The sequence below is a fragment of the Megascapheus bottae genome, chromosome 12, assembly GCF_031878675.1.
Source record: "Megascapheus bottae isolate mThoBot1 chromosome 12, mThoBot2.hap1, whole genome shotgun sequence".
Lineage (NCBI taxonomy): Eukaryota > Metazoa > Chordata > Mammalia > Rodentia > Geomyidae > Megascapheus > Megascapheus bottae.
Genome location: NC_143520.1, coordinates 33,385,525 through 33,413,003, shown reverse-complemented (window position 1 = coordinate 33,413,003; position 27,479 = coordinate 33,385,525). Strand labels below are relative to the sequence as shown.

At 34.3% G+C, this 27,479-nt stretch overlaps 1 protein-coding gene across 1 annotated transcript in view; it reads right to left on the bottom strand.

The window, feature by feature from the left end:
- Positions 1-27,479, bottom strand: part of Qtman (queuosine-tRNA mannosyltransferase) — a 285,302-nt gene that overhangs the window by 233,943 nt on the left and 23,880 nt on the right. Inside the window, 2 exon segments of the mRNA XM_090342867.1 lie at positions 20,874-21,066; positions 24,586-24,649. Of these exon segments, the coding sequence (XP_090198993.1) occupies positions 20,874-21,052 (179 nt within the window). The 5' untranslated portion in view covers positions 21,053-21,066; positions 24,586-24,649.

The following is a 27,479-nucleotide window of genomic DNA, read 5'->3' as shown; positions in this document are numbered from 1 at the left end:
CCAGGTAAAGAAAGCATGACCATTAAAACTTTGACCATTAAAAACATAACAAAAATCCAGTTTTATGTTTAGCATTGTAAACTATCTATTTATTTTTAAGATTAACAGAGTCAGGAATGTCACTAAAGTACCAGCTCCCTCAGTCTCTTATACTTACAGCAAGAAAATTAAATAAGAGAATGAGAAGTTCAAGTTTAAATAAAGTAGAGAGAAAGCAAATGCCTGTGGTTTGGGTATCAGAAACCCTTGTGGAAAGTAGCCCATAAGATATTGGACTAATCACCCTAAAACTCATCTACAAAGAAGCTATTATTACTACTTTTCCTGACCACTTAACAGTTTCCTTTGCAAAAATAAGTAGTATAGTTTGAGAGAAAATTGCATAGTGCTAGCATTTATGAATCTAAAGAAATACTTGTGCCATTTATGAGAACTTACATTATTCTTATACCATTCACTATATCATTTAGCTAAGTTTCATGTTTACAATAGCAATGTACATCAGTGTTACTAGTCCCATTTTAGGACACAGGAAAATTCAGCAAAGCTACATAATTACCAGAAAAATTTCCTGGCTAATAAGTAGCAAAGCTGGTGTAAATATATTAATATGTATAAAAATTCAGGTCCATATGTTTCATAATCATTCACTAGGAGAAGGGGGTCTGCAAAACTCCTAATTAGTTCCTGAAGAGAAATTCAATGTTAGCCCTTTACAAAGTAGGATTAAACAGTATAAAACTACTCTGAACTTTTGTGTGGAAAATAATAGCTAGAAAGCTTAGAAATTGGACCTGGTGTTGGAGGCATGGATCAGTAGGTAGAGTGATCGCTAATAAGGAAAATCAGCAGATAATGCTTGTGTTTTAGTCCTGGAAAAGAAAGAAAGAAAGAAGGAAGGAAGGAACGAAGGAAGGAAGGAAGGAAGGAAGGAAGGAAGGAAGGAAGGAAGGAAGGAAGGAAGGAAGGAAGGAAGGAAGGAAGGAGAAAGAAAAAGAGGGGGGGAGGAAGGAGGAAGGAAGGAAGGGAGGGAGGGAGGGAGGGAGGGAGGGAAGGAAACAGCAAAAGAGGGAAAGAGAAAGTAAAAGGAGAAGGAGAGAGGGGGGTGAAAAAGGAGAAAGAGGAGGAGGGAGGGAGGAAAAGGAAACAGTTTACCCATAATAACTTGGGATAACCACTTCTTTTTCATTTTATACTATAACAGAGGGAAAAGCTATGTGGAATAAGCAAAAATGAAAACTCCAGTGCAGACATTTTAAAACCTTTAAATTTGGTTACTCTCAAGAATTTCTGATTGTATACAATGTGAAGAGCCTGATTTATAGCCTGTAAATGTGCCTTTTCTAAGGCAAAGGAAGATATTTGTACAACCTCTAAAAGTAGGGATTATTTATGGCCTTATTTTGCTTTGTTTTTAGATAGCTAGAAAAAGTCTTTGGAAGAAATTAAATGAAGACAAAAATGAAACCAAAGCATTTGATTTGATAATTGCTTGCATTTGTCAAAAGATAAGACTGTATCTATAGATATAGATCTATATATAGTTCATAGAAGAGTGTACAGATGTATGAAATACAGGCAGCACAAATTAGCTAGTACAGTACCAGGGTAACCAGTAAGTGAATAAAGAAAGTCAGTGTAAGAACAAAACAACCAGAAGTATTTAGCTCCTTTTGACATCTTTAACTAGCTAGAAAATCTATCAAAGCAGTCTAAGCCATGTCAGAACCTAGAAAAGTGTGGGTCACTTCAGCTTCTGAAAATATTGGATAATTCCTATCTATACCCCCTTGCAAAGTATCAAGGATTCTACCAGAAACATACAATCTTAATCCACCTTGAGGAATTCCAGGGCATGCTGTAATCTGAAGGTCACAGATTTGAAAATCTCCAGTTACAAAATGTTCTGCTTAATAAGGAAAACAAAAATCAAGCATTGAAGAATAATGAGTTTAATGGTTTCAGGAATTGTTACTAAAGATGGATGTTAAAAAAAAATAAAGTTGCATTCTGAGGAGGAAACAGTAATGTGGACTGAGACAGGAATAAAAGAAAGTATTCAAGCAAACAGATTTTAGGGGAAAAAAAGTTTCCCAGCCATACATGTGCAGAAGCTAGATATAGAATACACCAGAACATGATAAACAATATAGTACACTAGGCATTCATACACAGTGAGACCAAAGGAAGATATTAGGGGAGGAACACAAAGGTGCAAAAGGAGCAATGCCTCTATGTCTCTGATCATATTAAATAATATTTACCTACATGAATTTAAAAAAATGGAAAAAGTAAAAATAAGATTGAAATTTCCAGGAAAGACCAAATATGACAAGGATTGTTGTGGAGTTGATTTTTATTTTTGAATAAGGAGAGTAAGCTCATTCTATTTCTCTTGAAATTCTTCATGAGAATGCTTAAGAGTTCTAGGCTTCCTAGCCATAAAGTAAAGCTGCTTGTTTCTCTTGACCTTTGAGCCTACGTTTCTCCATTTGCTTTCAGTAGCAAGAGAACAATACAACTGATTAATTTAACTCTTTTTTCCCTTGTCTTCACATTATTTCAGCTTCTTCTGATATTTGTTTCAAGCTTGTTATTGATTTTGATCAGTGTCCTATAGGTACTATCATGTTGCTAAATTCAAATCTAAACATACAGGAGACACCCAGAAATGTCACCACCTACATTTGGTTATTGACAAATCACTTATCTCTTCAAATTTCTCACTTCTCAGCTGTAAAATGGCAGCAGACTGAATAAAGGAACTCCAGAGTCCTAAGTATGTTAGCATCTTTCTTTCATCTCATCGTCAGATACTGGCATGAAAGGTGCTTATTAAAAAGAAATATCCAAGTAATGAGTCTAACAAACATACTAATAACTAACATTTTACTCATATCTTTCTGAAGACAATTATATGTGATGATTGGATTACATATCTATGGGACTGCATTAAACTGCAGAGCTTCTGAATGGCAAAGAATATAGCTAGCAAGATAAATAGTCCATGGACTGGAAACAGATCATCTCTAGACATGCAACAGACAAGGGCCTCATATCTAAAATATATTTAGAACTCAAAAATTAAATCCCCCCAAAACAAATCCTCAAAGAAACAACCACCCATTAAAAAGTGGGCTAAAGGGCCGGGAGTTTGGCCTAGTGGTAGAGTGATTGTGTAGCATGCGCAAAGACCCAGGTTCAATTCCTTGGTACCACATACATAGAAAAAGCTGAACATGGTATTGTGTTTCACATGACAAAGCACTACCCTTGAAGAAAGCCTAGGGACAGTACTCAGACCTTGAGTTAAAGCCCCAGGACTGCCGAAAATAAATAAATAAAAATGTAAAAAGTGGGCTAAATAGCCAGGAGTTGGGCTTAATGGTAGAGTGCTCACCTAGCATGCACAAAGTCCCAGGATCGATACCTCGGTACCACCTACATTAAAGAAAGCTGGAAGTGGTGCTGAGCTGAGGCTCAAGTGGAAGAGCTCTAGCCTTGAGAATGTCCAAGGACAGTGCTCAGGCCCTGAGCTCAAGCCCAGGACTGGCAAAAAAAGAAAAAAAGTGGGCTAAAAAAGAGATACTTATCTGAGGAAGAAGTAAGAAAGGCTAATAGACACATGGAAGTTCTTCAAAAGACTAAACACAGACCTCCCTTATGACCCAGCAATCCCACTTCTGGGCATTTACCCAAATGACCACAAACAAGGCCATACTAAAGGAATGAGTACAATCATGTTCACTGCAGCATTATTTACTATAGCTAAGATATGAAACCAACCCAGGTGTCCCTTTGCAGATGAATGGATCAAGAAAATGTGCTATATAAACAAATGGAATTCTATGCTTCAGTCAAAAAGAATGAGATCACCCCATTCCTAAGAAATGGAAAGACTTGTAGAAAAGAAAATTGAATTACGTGAAGTAAGTCAGGCCCAAAGAAACACAGATTCCATGGTTTTCCCTTATCTGTAATAATTACTATATATCTAGGATAAATCTGGAAGAGAATTACAATAGCTCATAGCTATGTACCTATGATCGTATAAGATGATGCTAAACTAAATGAACTCCAAGATATGGAAACAAGAGAGTTTTTGTTGTTGTTTGTAGTTGTCATTTTTAATGTAATGTTTTCTTTTTCTTTTTTTTTGTTTTCACTTATTGCCTCTGGTCACTGTATTTGATTTTGGTACCCTATGTCTTATATATACATTTATCTGACATGGGGAAGGGAAGGGTACAACAAAATGGTGAGACAAAGGACAAAGTATGAACCAATGCAATATGGATAGTTACAAAATAATATGTTAGAAATTTACAGCTTGGAGGGAGGATCTGAAGGGGGAGGGAAAGAGGAAGAAAAACAGGAAGGGGCTAACAATGTGCAACAAGAAATGTACTCACTCACTACCTTACGTATGCAATTGTAACTCTTCTGTACATCACCTTGAAAATTAAATTTAAACGGTAAAATAAAAAGAAATATCTCAGTTATGAGTCTATACAAAGATGCTGATAACATTTTACTCCTACCTCTCTGAGGACAGTTATCTATGTGATTATAGCCAAATCACTGATAGGTTTTGTTTCCACATTGCAAAAGAAAAATATCTGACGACAGAAGCAGAGATTACAATGATACTACTATAAAACAAAGAATGTCAAGGACTGCAAGGAGCAAACAGGAGCTGCAGAGGAGCAGGAAAGGATTCTTCCCCAGAGCTTTCAGACAAAATTGCCCTAGGACACATAGTTTTGTGAGAGAATAATTTCTGCTACTACAGTACACCTATGGAAATAGTACAGAAAGAGTAACACTTTTAACATAAGAGATAACTTGGTAAATTAAAAACTTATCAAAAGAACATCTAGAACTCTTACAAAAACCCATAGATAAGCAACATAAAATATTTGTAAAATTATAAGCTTTCATGATAATGAAAAATAATTATTTTGAATAGGATGAATAGATCAAGTCTATTCACCATCTATCATTAACTTACTCTGAAAATGGGCAAAACATTTGATTTTAAAACAAACCAGATTTCTTTCTTATAAAATAAGATTTAACATAGTAGTCTGCCATATAATAATGCAAAGAAAGTTACTGACATTAAGCTGAGTGCATTTACTAACACAAATATAGTAACAGTGGATAAATGGATTGAAACTGATGATGATGATGATGATGGTGATGATGATGATATCCATTGCTTTATGTATAACTTTTCCTTTTTGTTCACCAACTCATATACTGACAACTCCATTACCATTACTGAAGCTGTCTAAAAGTAATGTATTAATGTAATATCAATTAATTCTGCTCTTTAGTGACAAAAAGTAAAACAATACTAATAACTATTCAAACTTATTTGCTACTTCAATTAGCTGCTCTGGCAAAACAGTTGAAAGAAGGGGTGAAAGCAACAGGTAATAAAAAGATACAAAGGATAGGGGTGAAGAACTCTTTTTCTTCTGGCAAGGACTATTTGGATATTTTTAACATCATTCACAGGCCATAAAAAATATCAACACAGGTAGTCAATGAAATGCATATGTGTCTGTCCATCGTGTACATAGTGATTTCGCCAACCTCATATAAACCCAAGTGTTGGATATTTCCCACAACTGATTTAGAATAATCTGGAAGAAGTAGAGTTGTGTTTATGTTAATTCTTTCACCAATTAAAATAAGGAATCAAATAGAATATCTCTCACACAAGAGATTTTTCTGTACCAAGATGATCAGATATATTTCTCCACCTTTCCCAAAGCTTATACCTTTAACCTCAACTAGCAAATGTGAACATGTATTCTGAAATTTCTACAGCCTGTGTCTTGAGTTTCTCCCAGAGGTCTATATGTTGAAGTCTATGAGCCTATGTTCCTAAAAGGAGTTGGTGGAAATTTCAGAAGGGTGAACTGGATAGGAAAAAGTTTCATTTTTTTCCTCTGGGCAATTAGGGTATACCCTTGACGGAGATAATGGAATTTGGCCCCTGTTCTGTTCTTTTCTTTTCTCCACCCCCCCATCGCCCTGCTTCCTGGCTGTAATAAAGTGAAGAGGTTTCCTAGATCATTATGTACTGTGCTGTCTGTCACAAGCCCAAATAACCATGGACTAAACCCTGGGAAACTCTAGGCCAAAATAAAATAGTCCTATTATCTCATTATCCAATTATCTCAGATATTTTATCAGAGTGACTTGTAACTGAACAACAGTCTTTTTTTTTTTAAGGGATTAAAAAGTTATGTCTTTTCCTACAAGAAAAAAATAAGCAAAATTAAATCACAAAGTATCTTAAATTTTTCCCATCAATTAATAAATTTCCATCATACTTAAAAGGGTACACAATTTCAGTTAGAGGCTTTTTAGTGATGTTTTGAATGGTAACTGTATAGCCATTGTCAATAATTAATGTATATTTCAAAATTGGTGAAATAGATTTTTCATATTCTTACCACAAGAAAGAAAGAAAACTGATGATGTAATAGATATGCTAACTAGCTTGATTGAATGATTCCATAATTTATACAGATGGAAACATCTTATACTTGTAGCTAAAAACACAAATGTAGCATACGTTACAGCTCTAGGCTTTGAATATTAGGTTTTCATTAAAGAATTAATTCTATGTCATCTCTCTTACCCTTTAGATTATTTAAAAGTAAACTAAAGGCTAGACATTAAATAGTGGGTGGGTTTAGGAAAGATAGGGAGAAAAATGGAAGAAGTGACACTGATTAAACGTATTGTACCCATAAACTGATTTGTTGAACAGAGACTCCTTTGTACAACTATTTAAAGATAATAAAAGAAAAAAATCAACACTCAAAACAAATAAGCTTTTTAGAAACCAGGACAAATCCCAACTATATTATCCAATAATATTTACAATGATATTTTGCACTGAAGGTTATAAGCTATGCCTGAAAGATTATTTGACTTGATCTTAAAAAAAAATAAGTTGAAGATGAAGACAATGAAAGCGACCTACCCTTAATATAGGTGAGTGGGTAAATTGGACTTGGAATTCAAATCCTCGATTCCTAGACCAGTGCTTTTCTTTGCTTCCAGAGTACTTGACAATATCACAAATAAACAGGCACAAGAGAAAATTCTGAAACCCATCATGGGTTCCTAGGAAAACCTAAACACTGAAGGAATTCACACTGTGTGGGCTAATATTTGCAAGTCAGGATTAGTCAGTATCTATGTGCCTAATCTGTGGTTTGGACTTGTGAGCAAATATGTTAGTAAGACTAAATGAATGAGCAATCAATTAACACTTGATGTCTACAAAAAGCAGTCATTCTTGGTTAGATATACTTATTAATTTTTAAAAGCATGATGAAAAGCAAAACAGCAGTGTAGGTAAGTGTTGGTGAGTACAAACTAAATGTCCAAACTTGGAAGTGTGGAAATACTGAACCAGATGGCACCACTTCATTAGAAAGAAGACTTCAGGTGACTCATATAGATAAACTTGTAAAGAAGGGATTTCTCCATTATCACTACACTGTAAAATGTAAACAAAAGTAGCAAACAAAACCAGGCTACAATATATTAGTTCAGAAATTTTCTTCATTTTTCTAATATATTAGATATATCATGTTGCTATGTATGTCCATCTCAAGCCTAAATTCTTAAAAAAGTAAAAGTACTATTATTACAAGCAAACAATACTGAATGGAAATATCTGAAAAGTTCCTCAAAAATACATTATCCAGTAAAATTCTAGAATAGACAAAAACATTTTATTCCAGTTCTTTATTTCCTAGAACCAGAGAAGTCTAGAAAATGCCACAGCCAAAAAAGAAAAAAAAAATCATTACCAAACTTTCTTAATAATTCTAAGAAATTTGTACTTACCACAACTCCTCTCAGATTAGACATCTAATTATGCAATGCATCTTAATATTGGAAATGTATGTAAAATATATGTCTGAACATATTAAAGAACAAAAGTTTTCAGATAATATATATATATATATATATTTTTTTTTTTTTTTTTGCCAGTCCTGTGCTTGAGCTCAGGGCCTGAGCACTGTCCTTGGACTTTCTCAAGGCTAGAGCTCTACCACTTGAGCCTCAGCACCACTTCCGGCTTTTTTCTATGTATGTGGTACTGAGGAATCGAACCCGGGTCTTCATGCATGCTAGGCAAGCACTTTAACCACTAGGCCAAACTCCCGGCCCTTCAGATAATATTTTTACCATAGCAGGTAAAATCTCACTACTCACATCATTGCCAATTTCATCTTCTAAAAATCTGGGAATCTATTAAAATAATTAGTATGTAAATAAATATCTATAAATGCTGGGTGCACAGAAAAATATATGTAGGCTAAAATCCTCAAAACCTCTTTAATAATATGAAATTAAAGTTACCAAGTTATAAGGGATTTCCCTAGAAATGTACATTATTCTATGACTGCTTTAGAAGCACTGACTCATGTGACCACTGTCTACATATGAGAAGGAGTTTCCTGCCAAAGCAAACTCACTGAGAAAATACATGGAGTAAATAGAAACAATTAGCAATTAGCTTTATATATTTTCAAAATAATTATCATCAATGAAGTGCTTTACAACTAGATGTGTAAAAATGACTAAGTAAATTTATACATCAATTCTTTTTTTTATGACATTTCTAGGGCTTGAACTCAGGTCTGGGTGGTGTCATTTCACTTCTCCACTCAACTCTGGGACTGTACCACTTGAGCCACAGCTTTACTTCCAGGTATTTGGTGGTTAATTGTGGATAAAAGTTTCACAGATTTTCCTACCCAATGTGGCTTTGAACCACAATCCTCAGACCTCAGCTTCCTGAGTAGCAAGGAATACAGGTATGAGCCAAGAGTACTGGCTTTCAATTTTTTTCATAGGCAAAAAAAGGGGTAAATTTCAGTTCAACTACTAGACCAATGTCATTACTGGAGAAGTACAAACAAGATGAATTTTTTTCATACTGCTACACTGTATTCTTAATGTCATTGTTGTCATTTAAAATATCATTATTTATGCATTAAATGTTGTGAATTCATCATTTCCACCATCATCAATGGTCTTCAGCCTGTACTGTTCAGTCTATTCAGTTTGAATAGATCAATAGTGGTGTTTGTCTGCAAAACATCATCCAACTTTCCTTGAAGCCCAACAGGACACTTTTTCTTTTGTTCTCTTGCATTCAAATCATGTGCCTTGAATTGGATTGACTCCACACCTTAATTCCACAGTGATAATGTAACTCAAATTCAGCCATTTTTGATGTTAAATGCCTTCTGCTGCATTAACAAATTAAAAGGCCAAATGATTTAAACAAACAAAAAAATGCACTCATTTAGTTTTGGGACTTGTTAAAAGAAAAAGGTACTAGTTTTCAGAAAGACAACTTACCTGGTGAAATGTAGTATACTTAGCTTAAAGAGTGAGCCATGCAACCTGCTTCAGAATATAGCCAAAACAAAACAAGTAGAACAAAAAAAAAAAAAAAAAAATACACCTAACAGCAGACATAAATCACTAAGATCCAGACTTCCTTGTCTTCAAAATACCCAAGGACTTGCAGATACATGGCCCAATATACTTTCCTTAAGGCTTTCAATCACATGTAACCTAGATTCCTGAGTAACAGAGTCTTTACACGAAACTTACCACTAAAAATAAATGCTCAGCAAAGTCCTAATCTTGAATTCAAGAATGTATTTGTACCTAGAGTCTGTGGCTCATATGTGTAAGCCAAGCTACTCAGAAAGCTGAGATTTGAGGATTGCAATTTAAAAACAGCCCAGCAGAAAAGTCTAGGATACTCTATTTCTAACTTACTGGCAAAACAAAAACAACCAATAATTTTAAAAATGAACCCAATAACCTGAGGGGACAATGGCTCAGACTACTTAGGAGTCTGAGATTCAAGGATTCAAGGATCCCAATTTAAAGCCTGCCAGGGAAGGAAAGTCCAAGTGACTCTTATTTCCAATGTAAAAAGCTCATAAGCCCTGAGTTCAAGCAAACAAACAAACAAAGAAGGCCTGAGTTCAAATTCTAGAATTGGCATCAGAATTAAAGAATATACATGCCTTAGACAGAAGACAATCTGCTTATCATTCCAACCTGCTCCCCAATGACTTTCTCTTATTCAAACTATGATCATTCTAAGCCAAACTTCGTTTTCCAAACATTTCCCAAGATTTTTTGTGTCCACAATTTTGTTCACAATGCTGCTTTCTTCTCATGCATTCTTTTAATTTTTCTCATCTACTAAAATCTCTAATATACTCTTAGGTATACCTCAAAATTTGCCATACAAAAATTAAACATTCTCCTATGTACTTTAGTGAACATTGCCCTATCTACAGATGTAATTGTTCTATATGAGCTCTAATGTAATATCATGTGAATATGGTGTTCATATTCTATGTCCACAGAGACAAATAGGCAACTTAAAGGTCAAATATATTCTGTTTGAAAAGATAAATAATTGTGAAATTCTAATACTAAAATCCAAGAAATCACATCAAAGCTATTTCTAAAATACAAAAACAATGTTCCAAGAATATATTCCCCAAGTCTTTAAATTTAAAAATAAAAGCTATATATAATTGACAAAAATGCGAAGAGGTATACAACTAAGAGTAGGAAAAAATTTTCAGGTTAAAGGAAGCAATGGCTGATAACAAATGTGAATGAGAGAGACAAAACTATCCTTTTTGTTTCTTAAATATTGTTCTAAATTTTAATTACTTGTTCATGACATCATATAAGTCAGAAATAAATAAAACAATATACTTCCAATTACTGATAAAAAGAAAACAATTCTAAATTTTGAAAGTTAACCTTTTCGGACTAAAATAAATGATGACAGAGTTTGAATTAAAATTCAGCACTGCTGATTCCTCTCTGTAGTATATTGTTTCTCTGAAATGTAAGTAATTTGTATTTTAGTGAATGCATTTATGTATATGTACAATTAAAGATATTAAAGACCATTTGAAGATAGATAGACAGACATTGAAATAATTAAATAGCCAAATAAAATGCTGGAGGTACATGTTGCTAGTCAAGAACAGGACCAGAGGTAGAAAAAACCTCAACATTTTTACTCTAAATAATAAGACCAATACTACTTATACACAATGGAATTCTATACTACCATCAGAAAGAATGACATCACCCATTCCTAAGGAAATGGAAAGACTTGAAAAACACATATTAAATGAATTAAGCCAGACCCAATGGAACATAGACTCAATGGTTTCTCTCATTTGTAATAATTAGTACACATCTAGGATTCTCCTAGAAGAGGATTACAATAGCTCAATACCTAGGTACATAAGATCATACAGGTTGAGACTAAATGAAAGGAACTTTAGGATATGGAAATAAGAGCTTTCTCTTGTATAATTGTTGTTCTTAATGTACTATGCTTGTCTTTTTTTTTTTGCCCTTATGGTTAATTTCATATTGTTTCTGTATCTGACTTTGTTATGTGGTATATGTATATACATTAATTTGTTTATTTGAAATAGGAAAGGGAAGAGAGGAAAACAAGATGATTGGGAGGGAATGGGGGGGAGGAAATGGGGACAAAAACATAAGGGGGGTATCAATGTGTGAGAAGTAATGCACCTATTACCTGAGGAATGTAACTGTAACCCCACTATGCATTATCTTGAGAATTAAAAAATAAATAAAAATAAGATAACGGATAATTAAAAAAATAAAAAGAGAAACAAAAAATAAATAATAAGACCAATGCTGCTACAACAGAATTGTGAGAAAAAGGAACTGAAAGAAAGGCAATGCTAGCATCTTAGAAGCCACAGCACATGTTTCTGTGGTATGGAAATGGGAAGCCACTGCCTGTTTTCAATGGGGCATGGTTTTAACAAAGCTAGGAATTTTAGCAAGTGAATAGGGCATTAAGTTTTCTTTCTATCAACCAAGAATTTAACTAAGGACTTATTATATGCTGACTCCATATGTCCAAGGTTATCAATTTTGGCTTGGTATCACCTGTGCTAATACAGGTACTAATTCATAATATATATTGATTTTTAAAAAAAGAAAAGAATAATGAAAACAAGCTTACCAGAGTAACAAGATAACTATTACAGGGGATTTCAAATCTCTCAATTACACATAATCCTTTGTAAAAGGGAAATGTTAAACTTCTATTACTAGTATGATATAAGGAAGAAAGAAAAACATAGAAGCTTTACAGGAAGAAATACACTTACTATGTGAGACTATGTTCTTTAAAAAGACCAAAGGCTGACATGGACACGGGGGTTTTTTGGTGTGTAGTTACACTGACTCATCTCCTAACTTCCCCTCATAACTATTCATGCAGGCTGACAGCTCAGAAACCCAGAAGATCCATTGTGACTTAATGTCAGTGCCTAAACAACAGAGGTCTATGAACAGAAGATATGGAGACAAAAATTAGTGTACAAAACAATGTACCCAAAAGAGAGTATGTGGCCAAATCTCACCCTAAGTAAACAAACAACTGTGAAAACTTCCTTAATAAAGCCTCCTTATAAGGGGCAATATTCTCCAAAAAGAAATGCACTCATTACCTGACTTCTGAATGGCTACCCTTGTATACATCACCTTTATAGTAACAACAAAAATGAAACAAATCTTCCTTAAGTAAAGTGGCTTAAAGGGGGAAAAAAGACCAAAAAAATCTGAAGACTGCCGTTTAAGGCCCATATACATCATGTCAGAGATTCACATCTATATACATTTTACAGTAGCAAAAGCCAACATGACTTCTTTGATTAAAATCTAAGTGAAAGCAGAAAACTTTTCTCAAATAAGTACTGAGGATAGATACAGAATTAAATCTTATGATTAACTATGATGAACACACTAAAATAATGAACATCTAAAACAATCAAGTTACCAAGTACTCTAAAATCAGAAAAAAGTGTCAATTATTATGTGAAAATCAAGCACGATCCTTATAAAAGCAAAATTATGAAAGGTTACACCTCACAGTCAAAGCTCTTTCATACAATGGTATATTTTATATCTATTTAGGGATTTCTTTCACTATTTTTCCCTTTTTCATCCCATTCACTAAAAATAATGATTTTTCTACCCTCTATGAAAGTGTAATAAACATTCACTTTGTGTTTTAAAATATAGTTGTCAGATTTCAAAAAGTAAATATATAAGAGATTGGCCCAGGAGGTCTTTAAAGCACAGAATTTGTTAGAAATAATGTCTTGTATCCATATGAACCATTATCTGGGGGGCTGTAGAGAACCTTACATGTGATATTTTATTTTATTTTAAAATAAGCTACAAGGAATATTAAAGCATATACTTAAAGTCAAACTGCAGTATTTGAACTTCTTGGAAGCAGTGAATTAACAGTATGTGTTACTAACAATACAAACATTTTAGAATTAGCAGGTTGTGAAAAGAATAAACTACATAACATAACAAGGAAGCATTTTTTTTCTTTGCTATTGGAGTATGTTCCTTCATGGGAGCACTAAGGAATGGACATTAAGAAAAGTAGAAAACAATGAACCTTACAAACCATCATTTAGGGAGCAGAGAACAGGTTTAAATTTTAGTTTTGTAATTAAAAATTGTGCATATAGTTATATATATGTGCGTGTATGTATGTGCATGTATGTGTGCGTGTAAGAGAGAGGGGGGTAAAGAAAGTAAAAAGGACAGAAGAAAAGAAGAAACTGAATCATCATTTGGTTCTCAGAATCATTCTAATCTTTAGTGTTATTGTCAGCAACATTTTCAACAAAAAAGTCCAAGTGAATAAACTGAACAGTCAGGAAAAACATGACTAAGGTAAAATACTGTGGAGGAACCTGCACTACAAATCTAAAAGGCTAGTGGAGGGTGGCTGGACAAGACAGCAAGATTGATATGAAAACGAACTAAAGCACAATCTCACAACAACGCAGTATAAGACAGGGAAGCTGGTTGGCTGAGCAAGTGATGGGGAATCTCTCAACCAGTTCTCACAAATGGAGCAGTCACATAATGGTGAGATTATGAGATGCTACATTGCATGTAATGACAAAATTATTTATATAATGTCAGAGAACATCATCCAAACCATAAGAGATGCACAGAACTACTAACAATATATGGCTTGTGATCTGAGCAGTAATGCAATGCTGTCTCTAGTAAGTGGAAAAGCCACCGAAAACTGTACAATACTAATCTAATCATAATTTGAGAATAGCAGGTATTGAGCAGCCCAAAGATGTTATTATATAATCATTAAAAGGCTTCATATATAACTTCTTATTTGTATTTTAAAGAAAAAGCCTCAATAGAAGAAAACTCAAATGACCTAAAACTTCCAAGGTTGAAAACTACAAGGTAATGTGCTAAGGAAATATGAACATGTCACAGATTTACAAACCTAAGGCTGCTGTATTCAAGCTTCCAGACTACAGTAAGATTCAAGAACTATAATACTTCTCCAGACAAAATATTAAGTAAGCAAGACCCAAAGGAACATAGGCTCAATGGTTTCTCTCATGTGTTATAATTAGCATACATCTAGGATTCTACTAGAAGATGGTCACAATAGCTCAAAAGCTATGTACATAAGGTCATATAGGATGAGACTAAACAAAATGAACTGTAGGATATGGAAACAAGTTTATCTTTGTGATTGTTATTCTGAATGTACTATGTGAAGTTATTTCTTTTCTCTTCCTCCCTCACCCCCCTCACTCCCTATCCCCCCTTACCCCCCCACATCCCCTATTGTTAATCCCATTTGGTTACTGTATATTTGTTATCTGGTATGTTATATAACCACTTATTTGCTTATTTAAAATAGGGAAAGGAATGGGGGAAAACAAGATGATTGGGAGGGATGGGAGGAGGGAAAGGGAGACTTTCCTATTTCAAATAAACATATATACAATATACCAGGTAACCAAGTCAGATACAGTAACATGAGATTAACCATAAGGGCAAAAAAAGTCAACAGAAATAACAGTACATTAAGAACAACTATTATACAAAATAACCCTCTTGTTTCCATATCCTAAAAAAGGATTTCAATTCAACATATCAATTATAGTATAATGCATCTTGACCAGTGTTACCCCTTTCATCATTCCCCCATCCCTCCTAACAACCTTAAATAATGTATTTTTTTAACAAAACAATACTTAGATTTAACTCATTTCCCTTTCTATGACTGCAAAGTAAGAGAGTATGTATAATATAAGCAAAATATATGTGAACATTACAAGTTGGCAGACTAAAGCTAAAATCTCATACTAATCATCAACTATCTTAGTGTAATTGTAAAATCCACGAAAGTAACTTGACCATTGCTTCTTCCCCTTAAAACCCAGACAATTATACACAACTCTTGGGAATGCAGAATGCCTCTTGAATGGTAAGGGTTCAATATGTTAATTATTTGTTTCAGCTTTTTCAATGTTTTTCAACTTACTATATAGAGATTAAAAAATACAAAAAAAGGATTGTACAAGCTGGGAACCAGTAGCTCATGTCTATAATCTTCGCTATCATGGAGGCTAAGATCTAGGAATTGAGGTTCAAAGCCAGTCCAGGTAGGAAATGTCCATGAGACCCTTATCTCCAATTAAATCTATAAAGGCCAGAAATGGCTCAAGTAGTAGAATTTGAGACTTGGGCAAAAAAGCCCAGGGTCAGTTCTGAGGGCTAAGTTCAAGGCCTAAGAATGACACAAACAAACAACAACAACAAAGTGATTGTACTGTATGAAAATAAAACATATATTGATCCTTTTTACTTATTTATATTTTTTTGGACAGAGTAGTGCACACTGTTCTCACTCATGATCTCATGACTTTAGGAGGATTACAGACGTGCTCCTCAACACCAGACTCATTGTTACCTTTCATATCACCAACTTATGATGCACCCTTATAAAAGGAATACATGATGATTAAAAGTGTTTAATTATTTTAAAAGATACAATTTTTGAAAAGGCATTGTATTACTTTAATGAAACTCATTGTGCTAGTAGCTTTAGTATGGCCTTGCTTCTGGACATTTGGGTAAATGCCAAGTAGTGGAATTGCTGTGCCATAGGGGAGCTCTATGTTTAGTCTTTTGCTTTCCATGGTGGTTGAATGAGTTTACACTTCCACCAACAGTGTATTAGTGATCCCTCCTGACCACATCCCCGCCAGCATCTGTTGTTATTAGATTTCTTGATTATGGCCAATTCTAACTTGAGTAAAGTAGAATCTCAAAGTTGCGTAGATTAGCATTTCTTGTATGGCCAGAGATGTCAAGCATTTCTTCATGTGTCTATAGGCTATTTTTATTTCCTCTTCAGAGAAGTCTCTCCTAAGATATGGAATCAACCCAGATTCCCTACAGATCAAAAAGATGTGGTATATATACATGATGGAATTCTGTGCTGCTATCAGAAGGAATAATATTTCCCCATTTGTAAGGAAATAGAAATACTTGGAAAATACCATATTACATGAAGCAAGCTCCCAAAGGAGCATAGCAATATAGTTTCTCTCATTTGTAATAATTAGTACACATTTAGGATTCGCCTAACAGAGGACCACAATAGCTCAAAAGCTGTGTACATAAGGTCATACAGGATAAGACTAAACGAAATGAACTCTAGGTTAATGAAACAAGGGTTTATCTTTGTGACTGCTGTTCTTAATGTACTATGTGAAGTTATTTCTTTTCTCTATTTTTCTACTTATGGTTAATCTCATGAGGTTACTGTATCTGAATTTGTATAATGGTATACTGTACATACACTTATTGGTTTATTTGAAATAGGAAAGGGAAGGGGCAAAACAAGATAACTGCAGGGGGAGGGGGAAATAAAAGAGGGACAAGAACATGAGAAGAGGTATATAGGTTATAATGTACCCACCACCTGACGAATGTAACTGTAACCCCTCTATACATTATCCTGACAATAAAATACAATTTTTAAAAAGGCACTATAAAAATAGCATTGAATTATTTATATTTTTGTCAAGAGGCAAAACTTCAAGCATAGAATAGTAACTTGCTAGATCAGAAATAGAAATAATATTAGAAACCACAACCTTACTAATCAACTACATCTGTCATTTAACTCATAACTTTATTCACAAGGGCTAACAATAAAAATCATACATAATAAACTAATATTTCTGGCATTGGTGCCTCATGCCTATAATCCTACCTACCCAGAAGAGTAAGATCTGAGGATTGTAGTTCAAAGTCGGCCCAGGCACAAAAGTCTATGAGACTCTTAACTACAACTAACTACCAGAAAACTGGAAGTGGCAGTGTGGCTCAAGTGGCAGAGCACTAGCCTTGAGATGAAGAGCTCAGGCACAGTGCCCAGGCCCAGAGTTCAAGCCCCACAACCAACCAAAAAAAAAAAAAAAAAGAAAAGAAAAGAAAAGAAACCAGTATCATCTAAAATGATCATTTTCCCAAAATCAATGTTTCATAGCAACTAGTATATTTGGGAGAAGAAGAAAATATTTTCTAAAAAAGAATCTCTTGAGCTAAATTTTAGCCACATTAACATTCAGGAAAAAAGGCTCAAATGGTAGAGCTCTAGCCTTGAGAAAGTCCAAGGACAGTGTTCAGGCCCTGAGCTCAAGCCCAGGACTGGCAAAAAAAAAAAAAAAAGACATCCCAATTTGCCATAACTTGGGACTAATAACTCTACCATTGTGGCAATTTGGCAAAAGAGAATGAATGAAGCTTTACTCCCAGGGGCTGAGTGCTTTGCTACCCAGAAGAAAATCGTTTCTACTAACAAGAAAGAAAAGATGTTATAGAGACAACTATCAGTAACTGCCATAATACTTCACACATAACAAAACATATAAGCATCTGAAAGTGAAAAGTGACTTTAACAGTTACTCTTTCATCTCAGAAAAGATACTGCAGGAAGAAAAATGAACATGTTCTTCATGCCTATTCTAAGGCATCCTAAGAAAGTGTAAATCTTTGGTCCTGGGACAAATGACTCCTTTCAAAACACAAAATTTAAAACCTTTCATCAGAAACTTAATCTAAATTTTGTGAAATTTCCAGAGGCCAATTACAATAATTACCAACTACTTTTCAAAAAAAATATTTGTTGAAATTTTATAATCTGTAACAAAAAATGAATAGCCCTAACATGATTCATCAAGTATTCTTTTAGCTCTCAAGATAAAAGTGAATCACACTGATTATTTAAACTGTAGTATTTATTAATTTAATAGCAAAATATTTACAAGAAACTTATGAAAATGACAATTAACTGTGCAGAAGCTGAGAAAAATATGAATATACCTACAGTTCAAGGTATTTGTCATGACCAGGCATAAACCTCTACAAGCAGTATTATTCTTGATGATGTAATTTTCCATACTAGGCTATTGGTGCTTAATCATTTGGTATTTATTAATTTTTATGACTTTATGTGCCAAATGTATAAAAAGAAGGGGAAAGCAAACACTTCTCATATCTTTAAAGTCTCTAAAGAAATCAAATTTATCTGGTATAATAAAAAGTTATTCTTGCACTTTGGTCTAGAAGTGACTAAGCACATTCTTCAACTTAGCTTAGGTTTTGAAACTGCTGCTGTTTCTGCATACTTACAGAGGGTTATTTGGTAGAGTAGATAAGTTATCACATATAACTATACATTAAATTGCTGAGGTATGTATGTGCAATGTCTCACTGGATTATTACAGTTAACTGTGCAGACTAAATGGCTGAGCTTGAAAGATGACACATACCATTATTCGACACTGAGTTATGACTAGCAATAACAAAACTGAATCTTTTAGAAATCCATCTCCCAAATAAGGCTACTTCAAACAGTATCATGACACTTCACTTCAAATGTTTCAGGCTTCAAAACTGGTAGAGAAGCCATGTGCACAGAGTGTTTACTGGAAAGCCATGCACACATAAATATACATAGGTCTATAATTCACAAGAACTTCATAATCAAACTGAGATCATACAGTTATAGAAAAGACTCACTTCCATCCCCAAATCAATGGGAATGTCAAAGGGAAATGTGCTTACAAGGACTAATTGACCTTAAATAGTATATAATACAATTTGTGATGCCAAAATGCAATTCAGATATGTAAAAAATATAAAGTGATGAACTATAAATGGTAATATGTTAACACAGAAAAAGGCATATCTTTGCAACTTTTGTGTCAATGCTCATTAAAATTTCTTCTACTATCAGTGAGTCAACAATATACACTTAGTGATATCACCACATAAAACATTGACTTACAGGTGCCAGGAATTTGGCCTAGAGGTAGAGTGCTTGCCTAGCATGCACGAAGACCTGAGTTCAATTCCTTGGTACTGCATACATAGAAAAAAGCCAGAAGTGGTGCTGTGGCTCAAGTGGTAGAGTTCTAGCCTTGAGAAAGCCCAAGGACAGTGTTTCGGCCCTGAGTTCAAGCCCAGGACTGGCAAAAAAAAAAAAATTGACTTATACAATGAATATAATCTGAGTGCTGCTATTTCACCAGACAATCTAAATTATCAGCAACAATACATGATTTTCATATATAAAATGGGTTATTCTCTGAATATCCCCCAAATTACTGCTTGGAACAATATTCTACATATAAATCACAACTGTGGTACTTCTATGGCCAGTCCATTTTAACAGATGGGTTGGGCTACTGGAACCAAGGTGGGCAGTACAATTTGCAGCAGGCCTTTCCTCTCTAACTCCATTCAATATGTGCCTGACACTCCTCACTCCTATGTAAACCAACACACTCATACACAGAGGAACCCAGCCTTGGAAAGCATCCAATATGTAAACCACCACATGAGAGTCTAGCACTATTTAATAACTGAGAGACCTATGGAAGTATCTAGTAGTGAATAAGGAGGTAGAAATGTTCAAACTGATTCCATCTCCTCTGTCCCCTGCTTCCCAACGTTTTCCTTGCCTTTTCACCATTGATGTGGTGTGTTCAATATGGCTCCTTTTAATACTCTGTAGTTTTGTAATCAATCAGTATCCAGAACTGAATTCTGTGACACTATCTAATCACTCTTCAAGAGTGAGTCAAATTATCCAAGTATGCTAGGCTTTGTAATCCCAAAACTCTGAAGGCAAAGGCAAAAGGATCATGAGTTCCAACCCAGACTAGGAAGCATAATGACTCTAAGAAAAGAGAGAAAATAAAGAAAGAAGAGGAGAAATGGGGGACGGAAGGAAGGAAGACATAGAGGGAGGGATAGAATACAAGAGAAGATAAGGAAGGAAAAAAGGAGAAAGTTAGTAGTTCTAGTATGCCAGTATAAGTTTGTGAAATCAATTTCTTTGTTGTTGTTGTTTTATTCTCTCATATCATTTGCATTGCTGCGTCTATCTCTACCTCACCAGTCATTAAATTCCTGGTTATATCCTGTTGGTTCTATCAACTCTGGTAACAACATAATATAAATAGAATAAAGAAAACAGTGTACTCACAACAAAAAGTATCAGAGGTTAGGGAGCTAACTTCAACAACAAAAACAACAACAACAAAATCGCCTCTTATGAGCATAAGATGCTTCATTCCTGTCAAGCAAAGTCTCCCACGGGCACAAACATGCCCAAAATAAAAATCACAAAGAATGGTGAAAAGACTGATAGGTTTCTCAATGAGGCCACTTTTCTATGAGGCAGATGTTCTGAGCATTTAAGTACATTCCAATTCTTTGCTATTATGAAGAAGTATCCACCATAGTCTCCCATCAGTTACATAGATGAAGACATTTCTCAAAATCATGAATAGAAAAGCAACATCCTAACTGCAGGTAGTGCATTATAAAGAAGTTGTACATGCACCCTCAGTTCTCATTACCTGTAATGCTCACTGAAAGGAATGTTCTGAGAGAAGAATAAAGCTGCTGTCCGGGCTCTCCAATGCCATTTCTTCGCAGGAAGTGTATAGACGGCACAGTCTTCCAACTCTTCTTGGAGTAGATCCACCAGCTGTTTATGGGAGCCCCCATAGAACGCCTCAATGATGAGAATACTCATTGGCCCGTTCAAGCCTTCACAATCACAAAAACATTTTTAATTTTTAAATATACAATACTATTTTTAAAGGCATGTGTGTCTGTGTATACACAAACATATGGGGTAGGGAGGGGAGATATTTAGGATGTTTTTCTTTTTCATTTTTTTTTTCCCCTGATAGGGTCTCACATTTATTTCCTGAGGCCATCCTCAGATGGCAATCCTCCTACCTGAGCTAACAATGTAGCTGGGATTACAGTCACATAAAAATATATCTGACTTGGAGGTGGAGACATAGTCTTACTACTTGCTGTCGTGGCTAGTCTTAAAATATAATCCTACTAATATGGCTGCCTTCCAACTAGCTAGAATTACAGGCATAGCCCCTCACACCTAGTCCACAATATTTTTCAACAAAATTTAAGCCATATAATTAGAAAGAAGTACAGATCCAAGCTTGGTGGCTCAAGCTTATGATCTAACTGCTTAGGATAAGGAGATAAGAGGATCATTAGTTCAAGGCCATCCTATGCTATAAGGTCCTCTTTCAATAAAAGAAAAAAGGAAGGAAGGAAAGGAAGTAGGGAGGGAGGGAGGGAAAAATTCACTTATCCTACTGTTTATATTTAATAATTAAATCTAAAAATTTTGTAATCAGTAACATTTATGTTAACAAGAAAAATAAAAGCTAGTGCCAGTGGCTCATGCCTGGAATCCTAGCTACTCAGGAGGCAGACATCTGAGGATCACAGTTTGAAGCCAGCAAGGGCAGAAAAGTCTCTGAGATTCATCTCTAATAAACTACTTAGAAAAAGTCAGAAGTGGCACTCTGCCTCAAGTGATAGAATGCTAGCCTTGAACACAGAGACTCAGAGACAGAGCCCAGAGAACTCAGTGCCCTCAGTTCAAACCCAGATCAGAAAAAAAAAAGTATTTTTAAATTTCTGTGACTGTACTTTGTAGTTCTATGATTCTTAGTTTGTCTTCTACTTCTAGAAGCTTAAAGCCCTGTCTGGCTTTGATCTCTCACTTCCTGGCAAGTTTGGAGTTGAACCTATTCTAACTTTAGATCTTATGTGACTTTTACAGCTCTCATAAGACTATCATTTACTAAAATTTGTTGTTGTTGTTAAGATAGTGTCACACTATGCCTCCCAGGTTAGCTTCAAACTCACAATCCTCCTGCCTCAGTCTCATCTGCAATGCTCTTTTCAGATCATAAATATTCTGACTCTAGAACTCTCATATTATTCCGTTTTTGAAATAAACTATCACCCATTCTTTAATAAATTTATATTTGATGGAAAAAAATTCATATCAAAACATCAAATACAATATATTTGTTACTCATTTCCTCATTGTTAGCAATATTGTAGCCCCAAAGGAACAGTAAAATAGTTGAGTAAAGCTATATGTTTGTGAATCAGCAAGGTTTCTCACTTTTCACTAAACAAAAAACCCATTGGAATAAAGTACTAATAATGATGTACTTGCAGAAATAGTAAAATTTCACCACAAAGCACTATCAATTTTTCATTTTAATATTTATTTTTTGTTTATTTGCTCAGTAAAAAAAAATGTATAGGGCCGGGAGTTTGGCCTAGTGGTTAAAGTGCTTGCCTAGCATGCACGAAGACCAGGGTTCGATTCCTTGGTACCACATACATAGAAAAAAGCCGGAAGTAGTGCTGAGGCTCAACTGATAGAGCTCTAGCCTTGAGAAAATCCAAGGACTGTGCTCAAGCCCTGAGCTCAAGCCCAGGACTGGCAAAAAAAAAAAAAAAAAAAAAAAGTATAAATATAAAACCTTTTGTATGCTTTTTTTTTCAAATTATATGCTATTTCTTGTAAGACAGAAGGGAGAAACATCCTTCTGTGCACAAATGCTGTAGTGCTTTAAAATTATTCCAGATGTTTGAATTTTCTTTTATGACTAAAGTAAATACTACTCATTAAATAGTATACTGCTTTTTAAAATAATATTGTTCCATAAAATCATTAGGCTCCATGGCTCCACTAATAAAACTGTACTTCACCTTTCTCAAAGTAATGCATAGTTAAATAGCATTTCAAAGCAAAAAGTCCCAAATGGTTCTCAAAGAAATGGGCAAAACATTTACTTCTTGTCTTAATCTTCCAATAAGCTTTTGGTAGTGTGTTTTTCTGTGTGTTTCTCTTACACACAAAATAAAAATAAAAAGTAATGTTCAGCAGGAAGATACAAGTTTGAATCTGATTTCTGTTGTATTTCCAAATGTATGGCCTTGGACAACATCTCTAACTTTGTAGGACTCAATCTCTTCTTCTCTAAAATGGAGATCAAAACACTAATTCAAAGGTGTGTTATGAATGCAAAACTGGATAATTACTTGTCTTATAAATAGAAATAAGATACTTAGTCATTCCTACTATTATCATAAATCACTCTAATAAAAAAGTAGCTTCTGAATCTTCCAGCATTTTAAATTCAGTAATTTTCAATCATGGCATGGAAAAGTATAGCAAGTATGGCATGGCAAGTATGGAAAAGTGGTATAAACATGCATCTGAACTGTAATGAGGAATTACTCATTTTTCATCAGCAGCTTTCATTTTAAAAATGATTTAAAGAGCCCAACAGTTTTTGTGCTTAAGAGATAAACTCAGAGGCTGGTCTACACAGAGCTCAATTCTTTTAGTAAAACTATACATTTCCGTGTTAATATGACAGTGTCCAAAAGCCTTCTACATTCAATAAATTTGTGTTTTTTAAGCCTTCAATGATAGAAACTTCTAGAAAATAACTGAGAGGGAATTTTTAAAGTTATATCAGAAGTTTCCAGGAAGGTAGATTAAAAAGTTTAACATTAATTTTTCTAAAAAGATCAAATAACAGATATCTACTATCGTGCTTTATTTCCTCTGACCTAATCCTGACACTGCATTCCATGTATATCCTTTAACAATCTCTAAAATACTCACACAAGTAGCCTGAGATATTGCCCCAAGTAATGGACTGTGATATAAGCCTCACTAAAGAATATTTTACTCAATACAACCTCAAAGAAAGCAACATCAATACTAGAAGAAAAGAAAGCTTTCTGATTCTCCATTAATCCACCCATTTCTATTCCTAATCTAACATACATATCATGTCATATATTTATTTTACAGATGCTTCTTATGGGTGTGAAATGTGTTATCTGAAAAGCATCAGCCATTGTGGAAGCAGCACATGTAGGTGCTGCAGCAGATTCAAAGCACTTGGTAAGCAGAACTGAACACTACGCATGTGGGAGGTCGAAAATAGAAAAGAGGAAAAAAAGATTATAGCTATAGTGGATTTCCAGTCCTTTAATAGCTCAGTAAGAAAAGTGAAATGTACAGGTTAGAACTAGTATTTACTTGCGCATTTTTCAACTGGCCACTGGGTGTGCCTGCATTTGGAGTATTTTTCTAGGGAAGGTAACTATGTCCTACCATCTCTGAAAACTATACTTAGTGGCTTTGATTCATGGAAATTTGTTCTGCTTGTTTTGTAGAGACAGACATATCCTGGCAGCTCCCCCACTTACTTCTACTGCAACTTTTTCTCCAATAGAAAATGCGTTCCTCCCCGTAGTCTTATTGAAGCACAACCTGGAACAAAGATGACTCCCATTAGATGTGAGCAAAAGGTGCAGGGAACTGAGGTTTACACATAAGATTCAAACCAAATGTCATTATGGCATACTACGAAAAAATTCAAATATTTTCCCTTTGCTTGAATTCTGTTTCAGAAGACACTGGTTGAAACAAATAGGCAATAGATTGTAAAAACCACTTTGCCTTAAAAGTGTAAAATGTAAAGGGAGAGAACTTTTGCTTTTAATACTAGAGAAAACTACAGATAATGTCCTTATAACACAGAAGCTAACAAATATTCAGGACGAATACAAACATTTTTGAACCACTAACAATAGAAAGCAAGGAGAAAGTGTTTGGAAGGACTAGTAGCAGTATTTCCATAATCAAAGTGAAAACCCTAAAACAAGGACAGGTTCTTGTTGATGGCTAGATCCTGTGGCTATTCGTGTGACAAAACATATTGATAAGCATACACAGGATCATATATCTTCCTTAGGTGACTGAGTTAATGACTTGGTTAAAAATCAAGTAACTTATGAGAACCAGAGGCAAGCCATTATGTGTGTATGTGTGTGTGCGTGTGTGTGTGTGTGTGTGTGTGTGTGTGTATCATAGGTTGCAAAATAAATACCAAAAAGAAACCCCATGCCCTATCTGCATGGCTCTAAGAGCACCTCAGGATATAAAAATTACAGTACAACCAAGACAGGTGGGGGGTGTGGGTGGGGGAGGGAAATGGGTACCAAGACATGTGAAAGGGTATCAATGTATGTGAATTAATGCACCTTCTATCTGGCAAATATCATGTAACCCTTTTACTAATTACAATAAAAAAAATTTTAAAGAAAAAAAAAAGAAAGAATTATGGCTCGCTATAATGTTCCTAAAACTGAACGCAGACTGAAAAAATTAAAAAAATTGTTTCATGACAAAAAGAAAATTACAGTACACATCCATCCCATACATGCAAACTAAAGAACATTTCAGATACAATTCAATGAGTGTTTGGTTTTTCTGCTTAAACAAGTAAGCTCTATAACAGTTAAAGAAAACTCATTTCTTCAGCACATTTTATTCCCCAATGACAGCAGATAAACGGACAATCTACTATACTATTAAAATTTCATGAAAGTTTAATTCATTATCAATACTATGATTTAATGGTACATAGTTAAATGCTAAATGTTAAATTTGGCAATATAAAATGAATCAAAATGGTACTGTGACATAGAATTTTATACCCTTTCAAATGCTATTTCAAAGTCTTTTTCCAAGGATCATTAAAAGGACCAACACGTCTATTAGTGAATCATCTACCTTTCAAATATTTATATTTAAGATTAATAAGAATAGAGAGGAATAAAGTAATAAAATCAGAACAGTATTAGATAAATAAATATATTTTGACCAAAATGAAAAAGTGCTATTAGCATCATCTCAATTAAAAATTCAATAATGTGTTAGTAACAGAGAAGAAAAGTAGCCTGAAACCAATTCTGTGAATGTTTTTGAAATGTTATTAAAACATTTTGTCATTATACCTGAATTTATTTTAGGCTTGACCCAATTTTTTTATTCCTTAGACCATGATCAGTTTTTCAAGGTGAACTACATTTTTGTCTACCTGTGCTTGCAGCTACAATTTCTGTGGCAACTGAAAAAAATATTTTAACAGAACATAGGAAATCTGCAGTGGTCCTTTTATTGACTGAAAAACATATGCTAAGTATACATGCATTAGGATAATTTTAGAAACCCTATCACATTAGAAATTCATAATTTCAATATTCAATGTCAACTCATTTACCTATAGTAATTAAATATTTTTCCAACAAACTACCAGTAATAATTTTAAATCACAGGAATTCTTGTGCTATATCTATATAATCTATAGATGCCTTTTGCTATTAGTTATAGGAACTTAGCAGTTTCAGTAATGATGACTTCAAATTTTAATACAATACATATATGACTGATCTCACAGAAAAATCTCCATATACTTGATGTCTTAAAATTTCAGTTACTGGGCTAGGAGTTTGGCCTAGTGGTAGAGTGCTTTCCTAGCATACATGAAGACCCAGGTTCAGTTCCTCAGTACCACATGTATAGAAAAAGCCAGAAGTGGTGCTGTGGCTCAAGTGATAGAGCTCTAGCCTTGAGAAGGCCCAAGGATACTGCTCAACCCTTGAGCTCAAGCCCAGGACTAGCAAAAACAAACAAACAAACAAATAACAACAACAAAAAAAAAACAATCCATTACTGAAAATGTCTTTATTTAGCTATATACAAGTATACACTATTTTTTTAGTGAGACTGGGAGAGAAAATGATCTTAAATACTAGATGATTTAAATTTGGGGAAAGTAAATTTTGAGTAGGCTTTTATGATAGGCATTGTGAGTTTTACCCTGTGTTAACTTACTGACACTTTTTTATCCTTTTGTTCTGCACCTCCACCCACTGACTCCAATACACCAAGGCCACATTTTAAAAGCAGCGGGTTACCAGCAGAGTAATATAAGGCAGTGCTAAGGAAAGTTAGCATTGCCTTCCAGCCTACTCACTTGTTTTAATGATTCATCAGGGAAACCCCAGTTGTTAAAATAACCTACATTATAATTAAACAGGCATGAAAAGTTTTCTGCTTTGAAACAGATTCCTTTAACAAAACCCACTGAGTATGAAGTAATATTTTGTTTAAAAAATGCCTCAAAATAATGCATCCCCTTATCTTACAAAAAGTATAAGACTTATAGATTCTGCTAAAAAGTTATACTTTCTAAATGCTTCTATATAAACCAACAAGAGCTAACTCCTAACACCTCAACAAAATCTTAAGCTAA